This window comes from Cricetulus griseus, chromosome 2 (assembly GCF_003668045.3).
Source record: "Cricetulus griseus strain 17A/GY chromosome 2, alternate assembly CriGri-PICRH-1.0, whole genome shotgun sequence".
In the NCBI taxonomy this organism is placed as follows: Eukaryota; Metazoa; Chordata; class Mammalia; order Rodentia; family Cricetidae; genus Cricetulus; species Cricetulus griseus.
The window spans coordinates 329,644,852-329,664,353 of NC_048595.1; the positions used below are offsets into that span (position 1 = coordinate 329,644,852).

A 19,502-nucleotide genomic window follows, 5' to 3' on the forward strand; every position below is an offset into this window, starting at 1 on the left:
CCCCGAGCCATCTTTCCAGCCCATAACACATTGCTTTAGCTTTTTGTTTTGTTTTCTGTTTTTGGAGACAGGGTTTCTCTGTGGCTTTGGAGGTTGTCCTCGAACTAGCTCTTGTAGACCAGGCTGGCCTCGAACTCAGAGATCCACTTGCCTCTGCCTCCCAAGTACTGGGATTAAAGGCGTGAGCCACTAACACCTGGTGTTCCCATATAATTTCTGAATGTGAGATTTCCAATTATGAACACTTGAAGATAGTCCTTTGTACCAAATACCTGCTGGCCATAAACATCAGTTCTCTACTTGATCCACCCACAATATGAGATTGGCGGAGTCCTTTATTATTATTATTGTGTGCATGGTGTGTGTGCCATGATGCATGTATGGAAATCAGAGGACAACTACTGCTTTGATTACTCCAGTACAGAATTATCTAGGAGTGGTGCATACCTTTAATCCCAGCACTTGGGAAGTACACACACACACACACACACACACACACACACACACACACACACACACTCACACACAATCTTTTAGGACTGGGGAGATGACTCAGCAGTTAAGAACACAACTGCCCTTGCAGAGGGCCTGGGTTTGATTCCCAGCACCTACAGGGTGACTCATGATGTGTAATTCAAGTCCCAGGGAATCCATGCTCTTTTCTGACATCCTCTGGCACCAGACTTGTATATGGCACAGAAAAATGCATGCACGCAAAATACCCATACATATAAAATAGTAAAATAGTACTAATAAAACCATCTTAAGTAGGAGAAAGGACAAAAACATAAGTCAAGTCATGTGAACATGTAGGTGGGTAGTTCTTATATTCCAGTGAGTGGTTCTCAACCTGTGGGTCACAACCCCTTTGGAGTTGCATATCAGAGATCCCAAATATCAGATATTTACATTACCATTCCTAAAAGTAGCAAAATTACAGTTATGAAGTGGCAACAAAGTAAATTGATGGTTGGAATCATCACATGAGGAACTGTACTAAAGGGTTGCCGTGTTAGGAAGGTTGAGAACTCATGTGGTAGACTAGGCTGGCCTTATTCTCACAGAGATCTGCCTGCCTCTGCCTCCAGAATGCCGGGATTACTGTTGTGTGCCCTGCTTACATTCATTTTTTAATATATAACTAAATAATGGTGCACATTAATGGGGTACCATGTGATGTTTAATACATGCATACCAGGCACTTAATTTTGAAATGCTATTGCACATCAAAGGAATCAGTGCATTTTGGGAAACATGGTTGCTATGGGGACTACACAAGATGGTGCCGGGCTGGAGAGATGGCTCGGGGGTTAAGAGCATCATTGCCTGCTCTTCCAGAGGTCCTGGGTTCAATTCCCAGCAACCACACGGTGGCTCACAACCATTTATGAGATCTGGTGCCCTCTTCTGGCATGCAGGCATACCTGCATGCAGAACACTGTACATGTAATAAATAAATCTTAAAAAAAAAAAAAAAAAGCTATGACCACCGGGCGTTGGTGGCGCATGCCTTTAATCCCAGCACTCGGGAGGCAGAGGCAGGCGGATCTCTGTGAGTTCGAGACCAGCCTGGTCTACAAGAGCTAGTTCCAGGGCAGCCTCCAAAGCCACAGAGAAACCCTGTCTTGAAAAAAACAAAAAAACCAAACCAAACCAAACCAAACAAACCAAAAAGCCAGGCGTTGGTGGCACAAGCCTTTAATCCCATCACTCAGGAGGCAGAGGCAGGTGGATCTCTGCGAGTTCGACGCCAGCCTGGTCTACAGAGTGAGTGCTAGGACAGGCTCCAAAGCTAGAGAAACCCTGTCTTGAAAAACCAACCAACCAACCAACCAACCAGCCAAACAAGATAGTGCACTAAATGTACTAAGTATTCATAAAATAATGGTGGTTTGCTTCGAAGGGTAATCTTAGTTTTTATGACTGGATATGATTAACTGAAAGGGTTAGCTGAGGAGAAGCACCTTCTAGTGGCAACTCAGATTTATGGAGGTCCCAGGAAAAGCTGCCTCTGCTTGCTGGCCTTCACTTTTTGCTGGTATCCTTCAGCCTTCCTATATGGTTGGAAGACCAGTGGCTCCCCAGAAATCTTCCAGGCCTTCAGTGCCAGATGGGGCTGTGGAGGTGCTCATCCTCTTGGACTGAGCAGTTCACAGTGACTCAGCTCTATAATGTACTGGCAGCTGTTGGGTCACCTAATGGTAAGCCGATCCAACAAACGCCCTTTGTAATATATAGTCATTCATTCCACTGGCTTTTATGTAGAACCCCGACTAGTACACTAGCCAAGGACAGAGATGCTAGCCCTCAGAAACTGACATTCTGTCACTGTCACTGATTTGTGACAACTTGAGCAAATACATGGTTCAATATACAGTAAATAAATGGAAGAAATTGCTCCCTAATAGCAAAATCCAATTGACACACGTTGAGAAATGAGGAAATTAAAAGAAAAAAAACCCCATTATTTGGCAACTATAAGGATAATATCTCGAGCAAGAAGGCTAAGAGCATATAGCTAAATTGGGTAACAAATGCTATTTATGTGGTCTCAAAGTATCCCTCTACAGAATACTTAACATAAAGGTGCCTGTTGGTTATAAAGGGGAACAGCTTCACAGTGCTGCTCGAAGCACAGAAGGAACAAATGAATGGTGTGTCCCCTCCTGCCATCGTCTTCAGAAGTGCAGCACTGCCCATAGTATTCCAGCCACTGGCATGTTCCCAGTCAGACTGAGGGCCTTCCATAAGTTAACAGCCAATAGGATACAAATACAAGGGCCAAGGAAGGAGCAAGGTGTGGTTCTAGACTGAATGAGACTCAAGAAAGTGGAGCAAAAGCAACACACAATCTTGTTCTGCAGCTTCTGGCTGCAAAGGGTATGACCAGGCAGCTGCAGTTGGGGTGTGACCAGAATGAATGGTAGAAATTTACAGTGGTTTCACAACCTTTCTGTTAGTATGAAGTAATAAAAAAAAAAAAAAACAAACCAAAAAAAAAAAAAAAACCAAAAAAAAAAACCCAAAGTACCAGTTAACTTTTGTTCAAAAACTTTTATTTACTATAAAGACAAAACACCAAAATAGGTACAAATACTATAAAATTGGTTCAAAGGGGTAAAAATTTTAATTAAAATATCTTGATATATTTAAAATAACAAAGGATACACTTAAGCCAAATTTTCTTAACCCAGAGGTTTTTTGTAGCATTTGCTTACACAGTAAGGTGCTAATAGGAGTTAGCCCTTAAGCCCTGGAAGTCTTAGGAATCCTAGTCACACAGCACATAGAATTTCATTGTGAGAGTGAACTTTGGTAGAAGAAAAATCTATAGGACACCTGAGGTAGTAGAAACTGGAATAAACAGCAGTAGACGTTATTTACAACTTGAGTACCAAATAACATTAAAAACACAAAAATAATTACACAATACAATTTTCAGTCCAGCTTTGATCCAAAGAAAATAAGAATATTACATCACATTTGCATCGAAAACAAAACACCACAATTACCAGCAAGCTGAGGGAACTGCAAACAAACCCAAACACAGTGGATCTTGACATGTGGAGACAGTTTGAGTTTGAAATGTGGCGGGCATGTTGATGTACACAGTAATACTGATAGCTGAGGTTCCTCAGTTTCTACAGTTTACACCTGTCAGACAGTGCTAATCTGACCAATGATCTTCCAGTACATAAAATGGCAAGAGTGCGTCCTTTAAAGCTTGCACACGAGACTTGGGAACAATCTGATTAGAATTGTGAAAATTCTAAGTAGTCAAAAGTAAAAATAAAAAGGAAATAAAAAGGAAGTCAAGTACAACACATTTAGCATTACCAAACTTCACATTTCTGTATTATTTTTTAACTCTTCAAATATTGCCAATCTTCCAAAACAAAGGAATGTAAAATTTCACTTAAGAAGCACATTCACAGAAAAACTGCCTTTGAAAATTATCTGCAATATATCCCTGTAAACTTATCTTGGAACTTAATTTACTTCCAATTTGTGTTGTACATTTCAAATGTACTACATATACATAGCTTATTTAGTTTATCCTGAGTCTTTGAGAATAACCAATTCTATTTCACACTGGCTTCTGAAGAGTTAAAACTTAACATTTCAAAGTTACATTTAATAGCTAATCAGTACTTGATTTAAAAGACACATGCAAAGTTCTACCATTTTCCTTCAGGATTCCATGCATCTGAATTCAACTTGAGGTTAAGACAATTAAATAGTTGTGCAAATTCCAGGAATTAGTGTGTAAATGAAATTCAAATTCATGTTTCTCTCTGGACATTCTCTAAATGCAAAGCAACTTTATTGTTTGTTTAGAAACATTACTGATTGGTAGTTGAGTAAATGAGTTTATCAACCAGGTCTAGTATAAAAACAACATGCATGGCAGAAGGAAAATAGCAGTTACATCATAATCAGTGGGACTGAATGATGGATTGTTACAAGAGGAAGATTTCAATGGTGGGAATTTCCTTTAGGCTAGCAAAATAATGAGATAATTCACCTAACTTTCAGATGATCTTGCCCTGCCTTGTGAGCTGCGTCTGAGAACAGCCAACTCTGAAGTGAGTAGATACGTAACCCGCACAGTGAGGGGAGAAACTGACGCTATGTAGCCAGTACTTCATTATACGCCAATGAGAAGAAAACACAACTCTTGCAATAGGCACAGATTTAATAAACTAGTTCATACCTACTTCTATTTTTTTTTCTGGTTTGAAGAGATCACCTTTCCCTGAATATTAAACAAAATGAAGGTGAAATGAAAATACAGAACCATATTTTCCAAAAAACGAAATGAACGGGCCAACAGTAAAATGCACAACAAACCACAACTGACCAGAAGTTTTTGTTTTTTAAAAAAAGGTCAACTGTGGGTCATAAAGAAGTTATTAACTTTTAAAAATACATGTATTTACTGCTACTCATAGCATACTCTGACCTAAAAGAGGCAGACATTGATTTCTTTATAGCCAGTGACAAAAAACCCAAACGGAATTGTAGAACCCCCTGCTGTGATCACTAGATGAAATGGAAGAAGTGACACATTAAAACAGATCCTGAGCCCTCAGCTGCTAATATTGCTGAAAAAGTGCTCCAAAAATAAATTTATGCTTCTGTTATTTAATCATGCAAACTCCATTGCTTTCCTGTTCACCCAGAGCCAGTCCTTTGAAAGGCACGGTTTACAGTTTCTGCACAAGTTGTGGACTTTTGCATATTGAGCTTAGGTACAGATTATGATTTGTCAATCACATACTTAGGTAAGGGTTCCCCACTGGCCTCATTTCTAGCTGTTCAGTGGCATGAGGGCCAGTAGATTCTCAATGTGGTTGCCCACAAGTTCTTTTTATTCTTTCCTTGTTGCACTTCCTGTCTCCATTATAGTTGATTTGAATGAGTAACTACCATGTAGTACGAAAGACAGGATGCTTCAGTAGCTCTCTTGATGGAGGTCTGTCCTGAGGCTGAAGTTCTAAACAACGCAGAGCCACGTCACGAAGACCTGGGGACAGATGTGATGGGATGGATGGCGCAGTCGTCGCACTAGCAATCTGCAGGAGACAAAACCAGAACACTGAACTTTTTCATCGCCTCCACCAGTGTGCGTGCACCTGTGTTGTGTATGGGTGACTGTTTTTTCAGGGTTGGACAAATCTTAATTCTTAGTATTAAACAGTACAAACAACAATTTTGTTTCTTTTGCAAGGTCTCAGCACAGGCTGCTGGCTTGGATCTTTCTGCCTCCACCTCCAGAGTACATTATCTGTTGTGTACCACCATGCCCAGATAAGAGCCGATTACTCTATAAACAGGTAAAGGATAAATCTAAGTAATTTAAACCTACTCTCTTTACTCTTAATCACAATAAAACCCTCCCTTTCCCTCACCTTAGCAACTTTATGAATGATTATTGAAAAATGCAAATTGCCAGAAGGAAAAAAGTTCGTGATCCTGTAACACTGAGTGGATGCATACACACCCATGATTCCCTCTATCTAGAGACACTGAGTGGATGCACAAACTTCTTAACATACCATAAGACAAAACAAAACAAAAATGACATCCCTTTCCACCTGCCTAAGAGTAATCACTCAATGCTCTTATTTTTCTTTCATGGGTGTTGGTATCCTGGCAATATGCTAACCCTGCCCCCTGGCAACTGGCAGGGTATGCACACAGGCATTCAGGCAGATACTTAGGCAGCTCAAAGGGTCCTGTGTTGCACGGCTACACAGCCGCTTAAGGACTCTGTACACATGGGCAAGCTCCCCCTTTTAAGCCAGAACCTCCCCCCCATTTCTGTCTTTCTTCATCTCTGTTCCATCTTCCATCTCTACTCCTCTCTTTGTTCCCTTTTCCCAATAAACTCCACATGGGTTTGTTGAGTCTTGTGTTTCACGTTTCATCACAGCCGCAGTTGCAACTGAAACAAAACAACAATGGGGTTGGGGTAGGGGGAACCCAAACATGTCAGTTGAACACTTCAGTTAATTCAAGTTTTAAGTACTCTATCTATAGTGCATGTCCTGAGTTTGACAACATGGAGTAAATTCCTTACAAGGGGCAAGATGGGTCAAAAGAAGTGCACTTAAAATTTGGGGAATAGAAGCAGGTATGGTGGGGCACACCATTAATCCCAGCCTTCAGGAGGCAGAAGCAGGTGGATCTCTGCATTCAGGGCCAGCCAGGACTACATAGAAACCCCATCTCCTAGCTAAAACAAAACAATATTGGGGATACTAGGGAGCTGGCTCAGTGGGAAAAAAAATGCTATGCAAGCCTGACGGCCTGAGTTTGGATCCCCAGAATCCATGTAAAAACCAGATATGAGGATGCTTGTCTGTAAGCCTAGCATTCTTACAGTGGGATTAGAGGCAGGAGAATCCAATCCCCTGGAAGTTCATAGGCCAGAAATTCTGGAATATGCATTGCAGTGGCCAACAAAAGAACCCTGACTCAAACAAGATGGAGAGTGAGCACTGACTCCTTAGGTCGTCCTCTTATAAGTAAGTATTACTTTAAAATTGGTAAAGGCCAGGGATCTGACTCCCTCTTCTGGTCTCTGCAGGCACCAGACATGCATGTGGTACACAGACATACGTGCAGGCAAAACACCCAAACACTTAACATAAAACAGACAAACAAACAATGATTGGTAGGGACAATCCATGAGAATTTGACTTCTCCCAATTTTAGTACAAAAAAGAAATCATCTCATAAATACCTTAAATATCAAAGCAAGATGATTGGAGTGTTTTTCTGCATTCCAAGGTGGTTTTGCACAAGCCATTTCTATAATAGCACAGCCAACACTCCATACATCACAGCTCCTACCATACTGCTGACCTCTTAGTACCTAAAACAAAGTAATTTGGAAATATGACTTACTTAAAAAAGAGATCTATTTTTTTTTATGTATGAGTTCAGAGCAAACAGTGGTGTAGACAGCAATTACATGAACTACTTGAAATCTCATTAACAAGCTTAATGTCCATGTGGCACAAAGGGAAAAACATCACAGGATTCAAAGGAGCCCCCCTTCCCCCCCAACAATGGGGCAAGGGAACAAGTCATCACTACATTGAGCATGAAGAGCTATGAGCTAAGGAGAGGCCACATTCACAAGCCAGTACTGTGTAAACACATCCACAGACAAGGCCTGTTCATGGTTTGCCTCCCTTCAGGAAGGAAAGGTAAACTTTTGTGTATTTCTACCACAAGCATTTTTGTTTTGCTGTAAAACTATTACAAACCTAAGCCCACAATTCTGTGTTAAATTTACTTTGTGTTTAGTTCATATTAACTGTGTTGAAGTAGCCTTTAAGCAAATCTATGAAATTTTATCTTTTGTAACCTTGTTAAGACACAAATGGGAAGCCTGAGAGGAAGGGTCTAAACTGCAGGGTACTATTACAACAAACTTGTAGGGTCGTGGACTTGCAATTAGTACGTGCATTCTGGATCTTACTGTGAAATAAGCTGGCACAAAGCTGTTACACAGAACTCCACAGTACTGTTCTTCATTACACTCAAAGCCACTCCTCACCTCAGGTGCCATAAATGCAATTGTCCCCAGTAACTGCCCCTGAAACTCTCCTGCTCCGGTTCCTTTTGATGCCAACCTGGCAGCAGCTCCAAAATCTGCAATTCTCAGCCTCTGACCTGTGCTGTCAATGAGCAGATTGGCACCTGTCAACAGAGCAGCAAATGACCTGGTATGTTAAAATCAAGTAAGGACATGTGAACAGCCTCAGGAAGTTCTACTAATGAGCTAAACAATGGGTACAGTCATAGCCTCAGAGAAAGCTGCTCTTGTCTTCCTTTGTTTCATTTCTGCTGAGGGCACACTAGGGATCCCTAGGGCAGATATAACCTAAAGCCTCAGTAGGTAAATTCTGAAGGTCAAGTCATAGGGCCCTTGGAGATAAGGAACACACTCAAAGACCATTTTAAAGTAAGGACTCAAAGCCCTTAAAATGATGATTTTGGCAAAATCTATCCTGAATTCAAACTTTTGTAAATTTCCATTTTAAGACTAAGTCTTGTTGACACATACTAACATAAGCCAATTCAAACTATATGCTTATTTCATAATCACAGTTTAATGGAAGTTAGCATCCTAACAGCACTTCTATAAACTGTCAAATAGTAAAGAAAACCCAAGTTGCCTTTAATAAATATGATCTAAACTGCAAGATCTTCCTCCCAACCCTCTCTCTGTGTAACCACACTGGTTGTCTGGGAACTTGCTCTGCAGACCAAGCTGGCCACAAACTCACAGAGATCTGCCTGTCTTTGCCTCTCAAGTTCTGGTATTCAAGGTGCCACCACCAGCCCCTGGCTATGATTTTCTAAGTTTATTATACACCAATTATCTCAGAAAACCAAGAGCAGGGATCTCCTGAGAATACCAAGATGGGTGATCAGAGACCTTGGTTCTACACTTCCTGTCAAGTCACACCCTTTCTTATATTGAACATACTGTTCTACTTTATAAAATAGGCTGACTGAAGACTTTTTTTTTTTGAACTTGCTCTGTAGACCAGACTGGTCTTGAACTCACAGACATCCTTCTGCCTCTGCCTCCCAAGTACTAGGATTAAAGGAGTATGCCACCACTGCCTGGTGGACTGAAGACTCTTAAGGGTCCTTTTAATTCCAATATTCATAGGGTTATTTAATATCAAACTAAAAAACTTGTGTTAGAAACCATCAAAGGTCAAGGTTAAAATTACATTTGCTTTCTTGTCACTAGAAAATATTAGGGTTCTTACCTTTGACATCTCTGTGAATGATCTGGTTTTCATGGAGATATGAAAGACCACGGAGTAACTGCTCAGTATAGTTAATGACTACTGACTCCTTGAAAGCTCCATATTTACTCAAGAGATGAGCCACAGACCCCCCTGAAAGACAAACAGAACTGTTGTGAAGCAGGCCAGAACTATTATTTGTTTATCACACTCTAGTTCCTTAAGCTTACATTATATGAGCTCACATGAAATGTTAAACTCATAGCACATTATAAATAAAACTGATTTCCTGCATTAACTCAAAACTGTAAATTAGGAAACATTTTTTAGAGAACTCTCATGAAACCAGATTACTACAGGGCCAAAATTTCAGAAAGCACTGAAAGTTCTCTATTTTAGATTTAATTATTTTGGCAATGTAGATTCTACTCCCATCTTTTTTCAAAGTGTATAGACAGACTACTACGGAACCAAGTAAACAACACTGATACATTATTTAGCGGGAAGCAAAAAGCAGGGAAGGGCCAAGAAGGCAATCAGGCATCAGATACCAAGTACCAGCTCTGATGGTACAAGAAAAAAACTCAATTAGTCTCACTTATAAATACTGTAAGAACCAACCTATCTGTTCTGTAGGTCCCCATGAAAAAAAACAGGTAAGGGACTGAAGAACTCCTGGGTGTCACTGGGGAGACAGCTAGGTAGGTGGTGCGCCTGCCATGCATGTATGGAGACCCAAGTTCAATCCCTAGAACCCACATTAAAACCCCAGACATGGTGTGTACGCCTGTAGCCTCAGTATGGTCCAGCCAGCTTAGCCTGACTGATGGGCTTCAGGTTCAGAGAGACCCTGCCTCAAAAAACAAAGGCGAATGACCGAGGGAACACACCACTCTGGACCTCAAATAGCTACATGCACACATGTGCATGCAGATGTGCACACATCTATACTAGTAAGCACACACAGACATGAACTAGAAACACACTCTTAAATCACACAAGAATTTAAGTAACTGGCTATATCACCTAGTTGCCACATCCTAAGTCACTGTTATACATATTATAGAAGTAAATTCAGTCTATGTTCCAGAGGGTGAGGCTTAACTTTATGACTCAGTGCTGTTTTATCTGCACTAAAGTTTTCAAATTATGCATTAGTTTATTTAGTTTGGTTAGCTAGATGGATTTTTGAGACAGATTCTCACCTATTAAAGTACGGGCTGGGCTCCTTCTGCCTCAGCCTCGAGTGCTCTGTCTGTAGGCACATGCCCTGCTCAATAACTTTATTTTTATATTGTTAGAAACATTTCCTAAATCTATACAATTAGTGATGACTATTCAGAAAAATATGGAATTTATACAATCCACGTTTGAAAAAGGTTGCTGGGGGAGCTGGAGAGAGGTTAAGAGCATTGACTGCTCTTCCAGAGGTCCTGGAACTACATGGTGGCTCACAACCATCTAAAATGACATCTGATGCTCTCTCTAATGTGCTGACAGAACACTGGACACACAGACACACACAGACACACACACACACAAAGAAAGAAAGAAAGAAAGAAAGAAAGAAAGAAAGAAAGAAAGAAAGAAAGAAAGAAAGGCTGTTGGAGAATATTTCTTAGTGGTAAAGTACTTGCCTAGCATGTATAAGGCTCTGGGCGCAAGTCCAAGTACAACAAAACAAAACATCAAGATGGGAAAATTTTAATATTTACTATATTTATAGACAAAATATTTGTGAATACTTGTATATTAGGGAAGATTTGTCTTTAGAAACCTAAAAGTTTTTATAAGAAAGTTAAGTTTGTGTTCTCATTCATGTTTTACACTGTGAACATACCCGCCATCCATTCAATGAAGAGGTTGTAATTGCTTTTCTCACATGTGGCACCCAACATCCGGATAATGTTAGGATGGTTCAGGTGGCTCATCATTCTTATCTCTTCCCTTAACGCTTCCACCACTTCTTCCTGTTCAGAAGACGTGTTTCTGACGTAAGTCACCTGTTTTAACAAACATGTTAACAAGATTTTGAATTTTGATGTTCTTTGTTTTCAAAACAACCTGATCTGAAATAGACAAATCCAAATTATCTTAAACATTGACAGCAAATGGCATTTGCCCTTATGGATGCAGTATGCTTTACATAAAACCAACAAACCAACAGGGAAACACAAGTCAGATAATTTTAGACAGTAAGAATATAGTAAGAATATTCTTAATAAACTATAGGAAAATCAGAAAAATGACAAAAAGGGGAAGGTGCTGTAGCCAAGACTGCAACTGTATAAAAACAGTAAAAATGAGAAAAGCCAGTTACAAAGGAACAATCAATATGACTTGAAATGAAAAGTCATTATTTTTGCATGTACTCTTAAGTATGCTCATTATAGAAGGCAAAAACAGACGGAGAAATCACCATCTTGCATTGGTGGAAAAGGGCAGGAATGAGACTGTTTCTCTGACCATCTTGATACCGTATCTTACAACGACCAGCTTCAACTTTTAGTAACAGGATTTTGTTTGGGTTGCTTGTGACAACATCTACTACCGAGTCTGAAGCATTTTAAACTGTCACGTGTGGTGGCACAGTTCTGCAATTCAAATACTAGGGAAGTGGAGGCAAGATGGTCCCAAGCTTGAGGCCAGGCTGGGCTACACAGCGGGCCCTGTCTCCGAAACCAAATCAAACAAAACTCTTGACACTAAAGCATGAACACACCAGCATCCCATCCCTTGTCCTTCTAGCTCAACAGTTGCACCCGGTGCTCTCGATACCAACCTGTTTAACAGCCATTAATGTTCCAGTCCCCACATCCTGTGCTTGGTAACAAGAAGAAAACGCTCCAAGGCCTATCTGCTGGCCTTTCAGCCATTCGGTGTCTTCTCTGTAAGGCTGTTTCGCTTTGGTATGTCCTGGGAGAGTCTCCGGGGTCTGCATGTTAAATAAAAGCAATTGTTGTACTGTTGAAAGAGCAAGGTCTTGTAAAATTCATCTGAGAAAATACTACTGTAATTCCTAAACCACCTATGCATTTGACCTCTGAATGGACAATGTTAACAACAGTATCTAGCGTGTAAGTGATAATCATTTCCCAATCAGCCAGAAGATCTCTGAAATAGGCGGAGTACTGCTATTGCAATGACTCAGAGTTATTATTACACACAGGAAACCCTCACAATCACCTCAAAGGCAACCCTTCCTTCTCTCAGGTCTTAACGAGGAAACTCTAAGACCGTGAAGACTGTACTCACATCCTGCTGGATGATGATAATATCTTCTCCATTTTCCACCTGTAGCTGAGGAACTATGGGGAGGGCATCTTGAGATGCTGACATTGCCATGGCAATTGCTAAAGCTTCTTCTTCTTCAGCTTCCATCTTTTCTTTGCACTTCTGATTATGGTTGACGTCATCTTTGTATGTATCATCGTTTTCTGCCTTTTCAGGAGAGAGGACAGCAACTTCAGACTTGAAAGTGACTGTTGTGTCACTTGAAGGCATCGATGCTTCAAGAAGGTCCTCGATACTGGAGTTGAGCTCTGTGTTGACATCTAATCTGCACTTGTCCTCCACTGGGGTGAATACTGTCTCATCGCTGGGTATAACGGCGTTACCACTATTGCTGTTACTGCCAAAGCTGTCATCGCATTTGGAAGCACTGTTGAGATCGAGTGTCATGCTATTTTTTGAGGCATCCCCCAGTTTGCTTGTACTACCTGGGATGGGTCGAGATGGCTTTGGCCTGTGTATGTTACTGGAGGGTGGGGGTCTTGACTGAGTAAAGACTGGGGAGAGTTTGTCTGAGTCTCTGTTTTCAGAGCAGTTCCTCTGGAATTGTAGAGAAAACTTGCGCTGTGTTTGAGGAGATGCGGAAGGTATTTTGCAGGGAACAAATGCCTGAGGTCTATGCTTAGAAACATCTGTTACAGAGCCAGCTGGGACAGATGGGTCAGATGAACAAGGGGTTGACACTGCTGGAAACATCTGGGAATGAGACAAAGGAGAGGAGTTCAAACACTGACTGTGGGGTCTGCCTTTTGTTTGAACCACTGGCTTTGGTTGTTCTGTTGTTGTTGAACTAGGAAGTCCTACGGAAATGCCAGCCAGTCTGTCAGAAATGTCCTCTGAACTGGCACTCAGTCTCGTAGCACATAATCCTTTTCCAGTTTTCTCTAAATGGACTGTATGCTCAAGGGAACTGTTGTCTGGATAGCTGGTAGGGCCCAATGCTTGCAAGAAGGTGTCCTGTTGGCCATCTAAAGTGTCTTCCACACCCATCTGGATGACCTCAGCGATTTCTACCTCATCTGCAATCGCCAACAAACGCCGGCGCATCCTGGTAAAGTGAGTGGAACCAGACGTAGTCAGCATTGTTACCAGCTTGGAAAACACAGTGGGCACTGAAGTCACCATTCTTGCAGAACTCAAATATATCCTTCGAGAGAGTTTGCCAACCATGGAGTGAGAGTTATCAATGGACTGCAAAGTGAAGGTCAAGAGGGACAGCAGCTTCTTATACCTGAAAGCAAAGCAAAGCAAACCACCTTCAATAAGCAGACAAGTTCAAATTACTGGAAAAAAAAAATACATTTTACAAAATGCAACTCACAGCATGCCCTTGTACACAAAATCCATTTTGGTACCATTTGGAAGACTTCGTAAATGTTTAACTAAAAGTAGCCTCCTCCCCCGGTTTCTATAATCAAGTACTAAAGTATTGGTATACCACTTGGGTGATATGTGAGCAATAGGAAGAGGGGAGTACTGACTTCCACAAGAAAAATTACCTGATTTCAACAGGCTCAGCTTGGGAGACGTCAGAACTGACGATATGAGGATAAAATTCAGCAGGAAATTCCAACAGCAACCTGTCTATAAGACACAGGCGGCCCAGGAGTTCTTGCCAGCTGTTTGATTCAGCTTGGCTTCCAAGAATACAACTTAAGACATAATCAACACCACCAACACCAATGGATCCTACAGAAGTAAAAACAAATGATGGGAGACTAGTGTTATAAAACTCTAAAACAAAACATGATCAAATGATGGGAAGGCTCATAAAAATGCTCTGGGTTATATTAGTCTTAAGGACTTCTTTTAAATTAATTCCTATTTTAAAAACAACCAAGTGAATCAATTTATAAAATTATGTCAATATTTTATAACAGTCCTATGAGAAATCTTATGTCAAGGAAAACAATAAATTGTGCTACATGAATTTTAAATTAGAAGTTATTACCAGCTTTAAGTATTTCTCTACCAACTGCCAACTCTCCTGCTTGGCCCTTGCACAGCTCCAGCAGTGTTGATATGGACAGCTGACTCGTGCGGCTACAAAGAAACAAAAGCAATTCACTGTTGAGCAGCAAATACATGAAATCTCTCTACTATATTTGTTATATTTTCAATTGTTCAAGCAACTACCTCAGATAAACAACCCAAATGCAGAGCTCCAGAAAGTGGGCTGCACAATACTTGCCATCTAATCCCATCCTCACACTGAAAAACAAGGTTAGTTCTGCACATTTACACACTCTCTACAAAACTCACGCATGACTTAGGAAGGGAAATACCAGAGTGAGAACCCTGAATAGAACAGCAGCAGAAGCAAAGCAAAGGTGATGGAGCAGTTCCGGCCAATCAACCATGCAGGGATGTGGAGACGGGAGTATCTACCATGGCTTATTAAATGAAAGTGAGCTTTTCTGCCCACTGATCTAAGAGACCTGGCCTGCACTCACTTTTACTTTCACCACTCTTTACTGCCAGTTTTGAAGGCTACCGTGGGAAGATACAAAACTTAAAAACAGTTAAAAACTCTCAAATTACAGTAAAATGCCATTAACTAATAGAACAGGATTCTTTTCTGTTCCACACAAGGCAGAGGCAGGAATAATGCTACATGCTATCTAAAGTAAGTTTATTTCTTATGGTTCTATATGCCAGTTAGTGTTCCTGTCAATTGGACTTCACATTAAAAATACTACAATCATAATACATTAGATGTGCAGCTCCAAGCAGTGTGCTGGCCTGGCTTTTACTTGCCATTGGGGTTTCTTTTCCTAGTCCTTACAAGCTCTAAGCCCTATGTCTTAATTTCAGATCTCACATTACAAAGTAATAATATTCAAAGAGTCACTAACGAGTATGTATCAAATGTTAAGTGTGAGGTATGGGGCCAGGTATTTTAAAGTGAGGCCTTACCTATTGGCATCTGCACACTTGACTAGGATGGTGTCTACAACTGGCCGCAGGAGTCGCTGAAGTTTGATTCTTTCTGCCAAACTGTGGCAAGGAGTATATACCAGCATGGCTCTCAATGTTTTCTGGGGAGAAAAAAAAACTGAAGGTCAGCTTAACTAGATTCAAAATGCATCAAAGAAAACGTCTTAAGCTGAGGTAATATGAGCAAACAAGTAAGTACTAATAGAAATGGATAACCACAGTGGTGCTAACCATTGCAGTGCTGAGTGACTTAAGCTAGAACTGGAATCAAGGTCTCTTCATCTGCTCCATGTCCAGACATCCTTGGTACTCCCAGTTCAACGAGCACAGTTAGTGTTCTAGTTGTAAAAGGTTCTGAGGTCACTGAACTCTGATTCCAATTTATTCATAGCCACCCATGCTTCTCAAAAGGAACATTCCCTAGACCCAACAATTAGGGTATGAGTTAGAAAAAAAGATTGCAAGAGGTAGCTTAGAGGCTGAAGTTTAAACAAATTTGGTAAGAAATCATGACAATGAGATGGCTCAGTGACCAGTGGCACTTGTGACCAAACATGACAGACTTGGGTTTGAGCCCCTGAACCCATATGGAAGGAGCAAAATGGTTTCTGTAATTGGTCCTCTCATTTCCACACACACCCTTATCCCCCTCCACTGAATGTTTTCTTTTTCTTTTTCAGGAACTACCCTGAGGCAGGGGATGGGGGTGTAAATTTGAGCTCCAGGGGTCATTTGGCAGTCCTGAAGACAAGCTTCATCATGACAGAGTGGAAGGGTTTGCTACTAGCATCTAGTCATTAGAAGTCTAAGTGCTAAACATCCTACAGTGTCAGCACCTCTGGTGTTCCCCCCCCCAGGTCATTATCTGGCCAACCACAACGGTGCTGAGATTGAGAAACAGTGCTCTGAGGACATGATTCTCAGAATGGAAAAGGTCAAATTCGTCTGCAAAGTCATCTTTTCATCATGCTATTCTACTCCTGAAAGATAAGCCAAAACAGTAAAAACTAGAACCATGCAGGTATGATGGTTAGCTCCAATTGTCAATGTGGCAGACTCTGGAATTACCAGAGATGGGCCTCAGGGCCCATGTTGGGGATTCTCTTGATTTTGCTAACTGCTGTGGTTAGCAGGACCTGGCCATGTGGCCAGGATGCCATGTGGCCAGGTCCCAGGAGTTTCTGCCACTGTGACTTCTCTGCTACGATGGACTGTCACCTGGAATTGTGAACCACAACAAACCCTTCCTGCTTAAAGCTTCTTTTGTCAGGGTGTTTTTATCACAGTTATAGGAAAGAAACTGAGATAACATGGGACCATTTTCTGAATTTTCTCACAACTGTATACGGAAGTCAAGAACAATTTTTATGACAATTGTTAAAAATAAATATCCATTAATGCTTCTATACATCAAAACCAACCAACCAACCAAGCAACCACCAACAACAAAACTTAAAGGACATTTTCTAACCCTGGCTTTTGCTTGTTTGTTTCTGTTTCCTGAGACAGGGTCTCCTATTACCCGAGCTAGCTCTGGACTCCCTGGATAGGGATCAACTTATCTCCTAATCCTCTGCCTTCCCCCTTTCAAGTGCTGGGTTTCTAGGCATGGCATTACCACACCAGGCCATTAAGAAGTTTTAATTTGGTCATATATGATATATTCATTCAAGAAAATATAATAGCAAGACATTACTATAACATGAGAGAAAAGTAAACAGTGCATAAGAAATCATGAACAGATTAAAATCAATAAAATTATATGGAGAGATAAAATGGAGTATTTACAATTTCTTAGGATTATAGGATTAAAAACCTGGATTTTCTAAAGTTAATTTAGGTAAAGTAGATTTATTGTTTATTAAAATTAAAACCTGCAAATGACCAAAGAAAAGAAAACTCGTGAAGATATAGTTATGGAACAATGTACTTACTAAAGCAGCAACATACACTTTGTAGACAGGGTCGGCACAGACTATGGACAAGACGCTGCAGCACGCCTCCACCACATCCCCTGAGATGCTCGTCTGGGAAGACCCACTGGTGGCTCCAGCACTCAAGCTGCCTCCACTGCTGCCTCCAGAATTTCCAGTGCTCTCCCCATTTGCCAACAACAGGGCCCCACTAACGTCATGTGAAAGACGCCTGAGGGCCATCTCTCTTATATTCCAGTTTCTAGAAAATAAGCAGCCAACGAGCTCCATTCCAAACACCTGTATTGCACAAACACAATGTGATGAGGGATTAGTGAACCTCTGGTATATTAAGAACTATTTCTGATGATTAAAGAAAAATCCGTCACTTCTCATTTCTTCATTGTATCTGATAGATGATTGATTGTCAAAATTTTACAATTAAAAACTTTAATAATATATACACATTCTTGTGTGGGGGCTTAGGTGTACATGTATATGTGAGCACACTGTGGAGGCCAGGGATCAACCTCAGGTTGGCTTTGGCTCTTTTCTATAAGACTCACCAATTAGGCTAGGCTAGCTTGCCACTGAGCCCCACGGCTCCACCTGTCTCACCTTTCCAGAGCTGGGACTGCAAGCTTTCTACAGGGTGCTGGACATCACTCAGGGGCCCATGCAACCAAGAAAATAATTTATTAGTTGGCCAACCAAAACCTGTGTTTACTGAAGATGAGGAACTGTTCTGAGGAGGTAAAGGCAACCAAAAACACCAAACCCAAGGACATTCTGAACCCTTACTTGTCCTCTCGGCAAGTGCCTGTTATATACCCGTTTACAGAAAGGAGAAACTGGGATTAAATGGCAGCCAACAGACTCACTTGCCAGCAATGGGGATTAAACATGAAGAAAGTCAGCATTCAGGAGCTGCATTTTCCTGTTTGCACAGCCTTTTATATTTGTTAGTTTAGGAAGGCACACATCTAGGTAGGTGACAAGGACAAACTTACAAGTGAAAACTTTGCGACATACATATGGAAAGGAATTAACACCAAGAGCAGGATTAAAATCTTTAGCATGCTAGGAGTCACATAGTGAAGCATCTTCCTAAATTAGAAACAACTGAGGAAAAGGGACAAACACAAGAAATGACTTAAACCAAGAACTGCTTACCTGGATCCACGGCTCAGCCAACTCTTTGTAAGCGGGAGGGATCTGCTGGGTTCCGTAGTGAGTAAGATTAAAATTGCTTTCTTGGTTCCTTCTTTGTGATCCAGCCACAGGCTGCTGTGGGGAGACCGACTGTGGTACAGCTCGCAGGGATGCAGGGGAATCCACGGGGCTTGACAACTCGTGGCTAAAATGAAAGGTCACAAAAACTTTTGGCAAAATATTAACAGATCAAAGTCACACTCTGTGCTTTGAGACAAGGCTCGGGCTAGTCTTGAACTCATGATCCTCCTGCCTCAGCCTCCCAAGAGCTGGGATCACAGGTGTGAGCCACCATGAGAGGCTTGATAATGTCATTTTAATTTTTTGTTAAACATACACGAATCAGTAATGAAAAATCATTACCTATAAAAGTCATGGGATCTCCACTTAGATCTACAAAGGGGACATATTAAAGGTTCTCTATTTCTTCTACATTCTTCTGCCCCTGAAAAATATAAAGAGAAGACTATCACAAAAATGTAAATCTTAACAACATTAAGAATTTCTAAATCCTGAGCGTTCACAACAGCTATTGTAAGACTGCTACAGAAGGAGCCTCATACAATGATAGGTTATCAATCCTGAAGCTGGCCAGTGCAGCAGAGTAAACATCCTGATACCTTACCTCCACAAACGCTGCTCATCACTCATGACAGCATAGCTTTGCTTACCACCCTTCAAAGCATTCTGCCCCACTCCCTTCTGCGGCTAGTCTTCCAGATGCACCCTCTGGAAAGCCGGCCCAGGTCTTCCCGCTACTTGCCGCCTCACAGCTTTGGGCTGGGAGTTTAAGTCTGCCCTCCTGCTATTCCCACCTGTATTACCCTACATACACTTTTACATCTACACAGATCCTAAACCCCAGTTTGTT

General features: G+C 41.2%; 1 protein-coding gene across 1 annotated transcript in view; it reads right to left on the reverse strand.

Annotated features, from left to right (window-relative positions):
• Positions 1-3,104: 3,104 nt before the first annotated feature.
• Map3k1 (mitogen-activated protein kinase kinase kinase 1) overlaps positions 3,105-19,502 on the reverse strand; it is a gene marked incomplete at its 5' end in the record, with an annotated part of 61,100 nt that continues 44,702 nt past the window's right edge. Inside the window, 13 exon segments of the mRNA XM_035438784.1 lie at positions 3,105-5,576; positions 7,250-7,381; positions 8,072-8,214; positions 9,300-9,431; positions 11,119-11,281; positions 12,061-12,213; positions 12,534-13,800; positions 14,069-14,258; positions 14,521-14,612; positions 15,486-15,607; positions 17,441-17,719; positions 18,593-18,776; positions 18,995-19,076. Coding sequence (XP_035294675.1) covers positions 5,427-5,576; positions 7,250-7,381; positions 8,072-8,214; positions 9,300-9,431; positions 11,119-11,281; positions 12,061-12,213; positions 12,534-13,800; positions 14,069-14,258; positions 14,521-14,612; positions 15,486-15,607; positions 17,441-17,719; positions 18,593-18,776; positions 18,995-19,076 — 3,089 coding nt within the window.